Source organism: Salmo salar, chromosome ssa05 (assembly GCF_905237065.1).
Source record: "Salmo salar chromosome ssa05, Ssal_v3.1, whole genome shotgun sequence".
In the NCBI taxonomy this organism is placed as follows: Eukaryota; Metazoa; Chordata; class Actinopteri; order Salmoniformes; family Salmonidae; genus Salmo; species Salmo salar.
In genome coordinates this window covers 85,214,189-85,223,233 of record NC_059446.1, presented here as the reverse complement: position 1 = coordinate 85,223,233, position 9,045 = coordinate 85,214,189, and the positions used below count along the sequence as shown (strand labels likewise).

At 45.4% G+C, this 9,045-nt stretch overlaps 1 protein-coding gene across 1 annotated transcript in view; it reads right to left on the bottom strand.

The window, feature by feature from the left end:
* Window positions 1-39: 39 nt before the first annotated feature.
* LOC106597130 (kinesin-like protein KIFC3) overlaps window positions 40-9,045 on the bottom strand; it is a 32,622-nt gene continuing 23,616 nt past the window's right edge. The window contains exons 13-22 of the mRNA XM_045717766.1: window positions 8,803-8,942; window positions 7,820-7,950; window positions 7,452-7,562; window positions 7,141-7,325; window positions 6,857-6,961; window positions 6,600-6,730; window positions 6,229-6,349; window positions 5,583-5,712; window positions 5,051-5,280; window positions 40-4,760 (exon numbers count right to left, since the gene is read on the bottom strand). Of these exons, the coding sequence (XP_045573722.1) occupies window positions 4,629-4,760; window positions 5,051-5,280; window positions 5,583-5,712; window positions 6,229-6,349; window positions 6,600-6,730; window positions 6,857-6,961; window positions 7,141-7,325; window positions 7,452-7,562; window positions 7,820-7,950; window positions 8,803-8,942 (1,416 nt within the window). The 3' untranslated portion in view covers window positions 40-4,628. The remainder of the gene's footprint in view (window positions 4,761-5,050; window positions 5,281-5,582; window positions 5,713-6,228; window positions 6,350-6,599; window positions 6,731-6,856; window positions 6,962-7,140; window positions 7,326-7,451; window positions 7,563-7,819; window positions 7,951-8,802; window positions 8,943-9,045) is intronic.

Below are 9,045 nucleotides of genomic sequence, written 5' to 3'. Positions count from 1 at the left end.
AAATATTATGTACAACAGACAACACAGAATGAGTTCCCCCACATTTGTAAAATTCCAGATTTATTTGGAAAATCAGCTGAAAACTGATCCTTAACCAATCAGATTGTAAAGTGACCCTAATCCACTTGTATAATAAGTTACTGCAACAGGAAATGTATTGCTACTCTACTGAATTAAAAGTTACTATTAAACCAATAGTTGACTGTCGGGTTCAACTAAGATGGAAAACATTACAATGAACAAATACATTTTTGGTATGATGATATTTCAGTAATTATACATCTAAAGCACCTAAATTGGCCTGAAAAGAGCAAAACTATTTATTTCACAAAGTGCTTCCCACCAGTCCCCCAAACACACCAACATTTCTCTATCAAAGGAGGCTACAGATGTAGGATCTTAATTTGAGCCAGGTTGCTACAGCAGGAAAATAATCCTGTAGCAACAGGAGATGTGAATTATTATGTAGATTATAATTAATGGACATTTTTTGTAAGGGTTGATTACATTGCTCATAATGGAAAATCAAGTCGGAAATTACAAATACATTACAAGTTTTATGTTTCCTGCATTGCAGGAAAGTTCTCCTGCAACAGGGTGATCTAAGATCCTACATCTGTATTGCACATATTATAACAGCACTTTGTTATTTATCATATTGTCACACAGGGCTAGCTACCTACTTCACTCTCGATTTGCGTCCCAAATAGCACCCCTGGGCCCATAGGGTCCTGGTCAGAAGTAGGGTACTATATAGGGAACAGGGTACCATTTGGGACGCAAAGAGGTAATTGCTCACTTCACTGAAAGCTAGTGAATTAGGCAGTATGAGAGATACGATAACACTCAAACTGCTTTTTCCAACTTCACAACAATGACACATTTCGTGATAGAGGTCATCACTGAATTTAGGTATAGCCTTCACCCTGGTCCATGGAGTTAACATGCCCCCTGCTGAGACTTCAGCAAGCCACACTAACACTCTGGTCCATGGAGTTAACATGCCCCCTGCTGAGACTTCAGCAAGCCGCTCTAACACTCTGGTCCATGGAGTTAACATGCCCCCTGCTGAGACTTCAGCAAGCCACACTAACACTCTGGTCCATGGAGTTAACATGCCCCCCTGCTGAGACTTCAGCAAGCCACACTAACACTCTGGTCCATGGAGTTAACATGCCCCCTGCTGAGACTTCAGCAAGCCGCACTAACACTCTGGTCCATGGAGTTAACATGCTCTCTGCTGAGACTTCAGCAAGCCACACTAACACTCTGGTCCATGGAGTTAACATGCCACCTGCTGAGACTTCAGCAAGCCACACTAACACTCTGGTCCATGGAGTTAACATGCCACCTGCTGAGACTTCAGCAAGCCACACTAACACTCTGGTCCATGGAGTTAACATGCCCCCTGCTGAGACTTCAGCAAGCCGCACTAACACTCTGGTCCATGGAGTTAACATGCTCTCTGCTGAGACTTCAGCAAGCCACACTAACACTCTGGTCCATGGAGTTAACATGCCACCTGCTGAGACTTCAGCAAGCCACACTAACACTCTGGTCCATGGAGTTAACATGCCACCTGCTGAGACTTCAGCAAGCCACACTAACACTCTGGTCCATGGAGTTAATATGCCCCCTGCTGAGACTTCAGCAAGCCACACTAATACTGATGCTGAGACTACCTGCCACACTAACACCCTGGACCAGAGACTACCTGAAGGTAGCTGCACTAACACTGGACCAAAGTCTATCTGAAGGCAGCCACACTAACACCCTGGACCAGAGACTACCTGAAGGTAGCCACACTAACACCCTGGACCAGAGACTACCTGAAGGCAGCAACACTAACACCCTGGACCAGAGTCTATCTGAAGGCAGCCACATTAACACCCTGGACCAGAGACTACCTGAAGGTAGCCACATTAACACCCTGGACCACAGACTACCTGAAGGTAGCCACACTAACACCCTGGACCAGAGACTACCTGAAGGTAGCCACACGAACACCCTGGACCACAGACTACCTGAAGGTAGCCACATTAACACCCTGGACCACAGACTACCTGAAGGTAGCCACACTAACACCCTGGACCACAGACTACCTGAAGGTAGCCACATTAACACCCTAGACCACAAACTACCTGAAGGCAGCCACACTAACACCCTAGACCACAGACTACCTGAAGGCAGCCACACTAACACCCTGGACCAGAGTCTATCTGAAGGCAGCCACACTAACACCCTGGACCAGAGTCTATCTGAAGGCAGCCACACTAACACTCTGGACCACAGACTACCTGAAGGTAGCCACACTAACACCCTGGACCAGAGCTAGTACAGCCCAATCCATCACTTACACAACACTCAGATTGATCCTACACACTACAGTACCTTTTTAAGATAGGCCATGTCTATACTGGAATCAAAGAAGCTCACGTGTTGTCATATAGAAGAGACAGACTATTAATACTGCAAGAATAGAACAGAACACGTGTCTACTGTGACACTCCTCTCTTGGAGAACATATTTGATTAAGATGCAGCATCTCTAAGCATTGTGATGGTGGAAATTGCATTCAAGGCCTGTATTCCCAAAATGTCTCTGAGTAGAAGTGCTGATCTAGGATCAGTTTTGCCTCTCAGGTCATAATGAAGACGATTATAATAACTACAGGGAGTTCCTGATCGTAGACCAGCACTCATATTCTGAGATGCTTGAAACATACAAGCCCTGATGAAGAACTCCTGGCAATTCAGTCAAAGGAAACAGCATTTGTTGTTTATTTGTAGTTCTAGTAGGAAGTTTCAAAGGTAGAGGTTGTCTTGGCACTCGGGTTAGTGTGTTGTTGATGATGATGTCATACTGGTTGGTGCATCATGCAGATGAGCTGATGACACAGGCCTTATCCAAACAGGAGCAGACAGGAGACAGTAGAGCCTTCTTATCCAAACAGGAGCAGACAGGAGACAGTAGAGCCTTCTTATCCAAACAGGAGCAGACAGGAGACAGTAGAGCCTTCTTATCTGAACAGGAGCAGACAGGAGACAGTAGAGCCTTCTTATCCAAACAGGAGCAGACAGGAGACAGTAGAGCCTTCTTATCCAAACAGGAGCAGATAGGAGACAGTAGAGACTTCTTATCCAAACAGGAGCAGACAGGAGACAGTAGAGACTTCTTATCTGAACAGCAGGAGACAGGAGACAGTAGAGACTTCTTATCCAAACAGGAGCAGACAGGAGACAGTAGAGCCTTCTTATCCAAACAGGAGCAGACAGGAGACAGTAGAGCCTTCTTATCTGAACAGGAGCAGACAGGAGACAGTAGAGCCTTCTTATCCAAACAGGAGCAGACAGGAGACAGTAGAGCCTTCTTATCCAAACAGCAGCAGACAGGAGACAGTAGAGACTTCTTATCCAAACAGGAGCAGACAGGAGACAGTAGAGCCTTCTTATCTGAACAGGAGCAGACAGGAGACAGTAGAGCCTTCTTATCTGAACAGGAGCAGACAGGAGACAGTAGAGCCTTCTTATCTGAACAGGAGCAGACAGGAGACAGTAGAGCCTTCTTATCTGAACAGGAGCAGACAGGAGACAGTAGAGCCTTCTTATCTGAACAGGAGCAGACAGGAGACAGTAGAGCCTTCTTATCTGAACAGGAGCAGACAGGAGACAATAGAGACTTCTTATCCCTTCACTCTTATCTGTTATCCTGATGACGTTGTCACGGAGACCTTAAGTCATAGCCCTTCTTTATCAGGATAGTTTTAGACTCAGCAGGGATCTATTCAGGAGGATGTAACGTTACAGCTGGGGTCTGTTCAGGGGATGTAACGTTACAGCTGGGGTCTGTTCAGGAGGGTGTAATGTTACAGCTGGGGTCTGTTCAGGAGGGTGTAACGTTACAGCTGGGGTCTGTTCAGGAGGGTGTAACGTTACAGATGGGGTATGTTCAGCAGGATGTAACGTTACAGCTGGGGTCTGTTCAGGAGGGTGTAACGTTACAGAACGTTCAACAGACATGACATCACAGGAGGCTGCTGATGGGAGAACGGCTCATAATAAGGTTCGAAACGGAGCGAATGGAATGGCATCAAACACCTGGAAACCATGGAAACCATGTCCCGTGTGGCTCAGTTGGTAGTGCATGGTGTTTGCAACGTCAGGGTTGTGGGTTCGATTCCCACGGGGGGCCAGTACGAAAAAAAAAAAAAAAGAAATGCATACACTACTGTAAGTCGCTCTGGATAAGAGTGTCTGCTAAATGACTAAGATGTAATGTGTTCTCCCCAATTAAGGTGCCACCAACCTCCTGCGCATGACATGAACAGACATTATGATCGGTAGACTAGAGACTCTGCAACATTCTCAATATTTAATCTCACTGAATGCACACCTGATAGCTTTATACTGACTGACTGATAGACAGACTGATCGACTGACTGACTGACTGACTGACTGACTGACTGACTGACTGGCTGGCTGACTGACTGACTGGCTGACTGGGCAGAGGGGGTTGTTTGTTGTTGTTATTGCTTGTTGATGTATTTGGTTGGCTGTGTGTCTGTTGAGTCCCTGGAGTCCTGGTTGTCCATGGGAACAGGAAGTTGGATGACTTCAGGAAGTGGAGTTCTAGTCACACTGATGGCTTCCCCCTCCTCTCTGTATCTTCCTGGCTGCAGGCCCCAGCTCCACCTTACAAACCCTCTCAGCAAACTTCAGAGAACACATGGTCTCTCCCACGTTTCTCTCCAGAGCAGACACCTGGAGGAGGACCAGAGGATCAGAGAGGACACTTCCTGACAGATATGACAGTATAATCAGTGTATTTGATGTACTGTACTGTATGTTGTGTAAGCCAGGCTGCACCACCATAGCCTAGTTGTCTTGTAATGTGTAGGCTAAATACAGTATGGACTTCTCCATTCAGAATGCTTTTTAGTCCAGGACCAGGCTTAATGTCCGGGAAGCCAGCCCTATGAGTATTCATATAGATGGATATTCAGACATTATAATCTGTGTATCAGACGTACTGTACTGTCGTGAGTCCCTACCTGCACCACCATGGCCGTCTTGTTGCCCTTGCCCAGTGAGTCCTGCAGCAGGTATGTGAGGCGACTGTTTCTGAAGGGGATGTGTTTCTCCTTCCCCCTCAGAGCCTGGATGACGTCCCCCAGAGCCAGCAGGGAGCGGTTGATGTTCTGGGCCTCCTTCAGCCTCTCTCCCTCAGCTCCTGACTTCCACACCCTCTCAGAGCCAGCCAGGTCCACCAGGTTCAACTTGCCTGCAGATGTCACAACAAATCACCCGTTAACGGAACATTTTCTGCTCCCTTGAATCGTGTCAATATTTGGAACTGGCCCACTTGGCAAATGAGTAGTTCACCCCGGACAAAACACACCTTGCCGACGAACGGTGAAAAGCAGCGGGTGTCGATGAACGGTGGTGATTCATCATGTTGAATCACGGGAAATGAACAGAAAATGACAGCCGCTGTTCTGATCACAGGCAATAGGACAGCCACCTGCTGCTTCTAACGGTTAGTTGGCACTGTGTGTCCAGTCTCTAAGGTGGGACGTGACGTACCTGTGGTCTTGGCCCCGCTGGCCAGGTCAGTCCCCAGCACAGTGATCATGAGGAGGGCATGGGAACGAGAGCTGTGCTGGTTCATCTGGGTCCCGAAGGTGATCCTGTTACGACGCGCCTGCGCCAGAAGCTACACAGGAAGTGACAGTTTTAATGGAAATGTGATATAGAATTATAGGAAACTAGCACGGGGCATACTTTCATATGATTCTATACACTTTCCCATTACAGTAAATGAACCATTTGGGTCCTAATGGAGATGTATGGCTCAGTAGGTAGAGCATCGCACTTGCAACACCAGGATTGTGGGTTCTATTCCCTGGGCCACCCATACGGAAAATGTTTGCCGTAAGTTGCTTTGGATAAAAGCGTCTGTTAAATGGCATATACACTATTTTAAATTATTATTAAATTCGAGGTCGAAAAGTGAAGGAAATGATCTATTAATATAGTTGAAGAAATCAGTCTCACTGAAAAAAAGTGTACAGTTGCAAAATTCCAGTAACTCTCCCCAAATTCCCAGGTTTTCCAGAAATAATGGTTGGAAGATTCTACCAATCAGCAGGGAATAAGCAGGACATCCCTGGAATTTGGGGAAAGTTACCAGGACTTTCACTCTAAGAAGAATAAATGTGAGTCTCCTCACTTTCTTGATGTGTTGGAAGCTCTTGACCTCTATGAGCCTGAGTCCAGGGACGTGCAGCTGTCCTGTCCCGTCAGGGTTGATCTTAATGTCCAGCTTCTCTCCATCCTTACTCAGCAGGTCTCTGGGGACAGAACAGGAACAGGAAGTTAGAAAGTAGCTCTATTGTCAGTTTATCACAACACTAACACTAACTTAAAGCACTTTTCATATATTTAACTCCTAGGCCTCATTTACTACTATAAAACAATATAGTAGCACAAATATAAAACAGAAGATTCAAATAATGAATAATAAAACATATCACCACTTCTAAATGCTGGGATATTTTTCTTCCAGCCATTGAGAGGGAAGGAAAGCAGCTGGGAAGGTACCTGAGCACCTCGTTGTAGATCTCCACAGAGCTGACAGTCACGGTGTACATCCACATGTCCTTCCTGTCCTCTATCTCACTGAACAGGTGTTTCAGAGCACGCTGGTTGATGCCTGGGTTCTCTGTGCTGCCCTGACGACAACAAAGGATGGACATTTTGATACAATGAGTCAATTTCAATCAAATATTCAGCCTTATTTAACAACAACACATTTCTAAACCATACATTACACATTCGTATGCAGTGCTACAACATACCTCCATGGTGTAGGTCTTCCCAGAGCCAGTCTGCCCATAGGCAAAGATGCAGACGTGATATCCATCTATACAGGATGTCACAAGGGGCTCGATCTCCTGGAAGACCTTAGACACAGTAGAAAACCAAAGGTTAGCGAGTGTGTATAACGCACAGTCACTGCTGTTTTTGAGTCACACCACAGAAACTGAAATACCACCCCTGAGCCATCATGGCGTCCACTTATTTAAATAGATAGAGAAGTGACAGCACTGTGTCTCGTAATGGAGGCTGAGTTTCTCAGTACCTCTTCCTGAGTGGCCTGAGGGTGGAAGACACGGTCCAGCTCAAAGTTATGGCTGCGGCCCTGCCCTTTCAGCACCGAGAGAGCTGATTCGTTGTTGGGGTCCGTGGTTACCACCACTGATTGGCCCTCCTCATGCTGGTCCTCCTTCAGAACCGGCTTCACACGGCACAGCACACGGATGTTGCCTAGCAACAATGACAGTTTATTTTAATAATGATACAGCCTCATATATAATTGCCTTTTTTTCAATAGAACAAAGAGGCTCCCTCCTCCAGTCGTCTTTCCTTCATGTGGACGTTGTTTCACCATACCTTTGAGCTCGACCAGCTGCTCGTGGTGCTTCCTCCGCAGTGCCACCTCCTTCCTGTACTTCTCCAGGAGGTCCTTGTTGGCCTCCGACATCTCCTCATAGCTGCTGATATCTACACAGACAGGCCAGAGATCAACGATGAACACACACCACACCTTCTGAGCTTGGCCTTTAATTCATGTTATATCTTTACTGTAACTTCAGACACTGTTTTCTCTTTACATCTTTTCTACTGCCTTCTGTTGGTTTTTTATCTCTTTCGTTTGATTGATTTACTGTTTTGTGGGTTTAAATTGCACTTTAAATAAAGTTTGATTTGATTTGACTTGAAACAGCGCTCGTTAATCCAGCAGCAGTGTTTTGTGGGACCTGTTTCTTGGCGTCGGTGATGGCTGCTCCGTAGAAGTCGGAGAAGTTGCGGACCTGGCTCCTCAGGCTGGCGTAGTCTGTCTTCATGGTGCGCAGGGTCGGAGGGAGCGCTGTCAGACGCTTCTGCAGGACTATCATAGGACACGCAAGCACACACGCACGCACGCACGCACACACACACACACACACACACACACACACACACACACACACACACACACACACACAAGAGAGAAAGAAAGAAAGAAAGAAAGAAAGAAAGAAAGAAAGAAAGAAAGAAAGAAAGAGAGAAAGAAAGAAAGAGAGAAAGAAAGAAAGAGAGAAAGAGAGAAAGAAGAAAGAAAGAAAGAAAGAAAGAAAGAAAGAAAGAAAGAAAGAAAGAGAGAAAGAAAGAAAGAAAGAAAGAAAGAAAGAAAGAAAGAAAGAAAGAGAGAAAGAAAGAAAGAAAGAAAGAAAGAAAGAGAGAAAGAGAGAAAGAAAGAGAGAAAGAAAGAAAGAAAGAAAGAAAGAAAGAAAGAAAGAAAGAAAGAAAGAAAGAAAGAAAGAAAGAAAGAAAGAAAGAAAGAAAGAAAGAAAGAAAGAAAGAAAGAAAGAAAGAAAGAAAGAAAGAAAGAAAGAAAGAAAGAAAGAAAGAAAGAAAGAAAGAAAGAAAGAAAGAAAGAAAGAAAGAAAGAAAGAAAGAAAGAAAGAAAGAAAGAAAGAGAGAAAGAAAGAGAGAAAGAAAGAAAGAGAGAGAGAAAGAAAGAGAGAAAGAAAGAAAGAAAGAAAGAAAGAAAGAGAGAGAGAAAGAAAGAGAGAAAGAAAGAGAGAGAGAAAGAAAGAGAGACTGTCACAGATGCTGAATGGTGATGTGATGAGCACGAAGCATAATATCTTATGAATCTACAGCACTCCCAGATCCAACAAGCCCATCATAGCATGTCTGTGTGGCACAGCCTGTAGAAGCTTCTGAAGGTTGTATTAGATGGGACTCACTAAAGAACTGGTCCTGCAGGCTCTGGAAGTGTTCTACGGAGCAGGTCGCTGCAGCCTTTACAGCCTCCTCCTTCTTCTCCTCCAGGTGACCTATCTCCTTCAGCAGTTCCTCCTGCAGCACACTGATCTCCCGCTCGTACGCTGCAATCTGGGAGAGGCAGTCCCATTCACATTCAGCATATGATGATGAGGTTCATGAATTGGAATGCGTCCTAAATGCCACCCTGCTCCCTATTTCGTGCACTACTTTA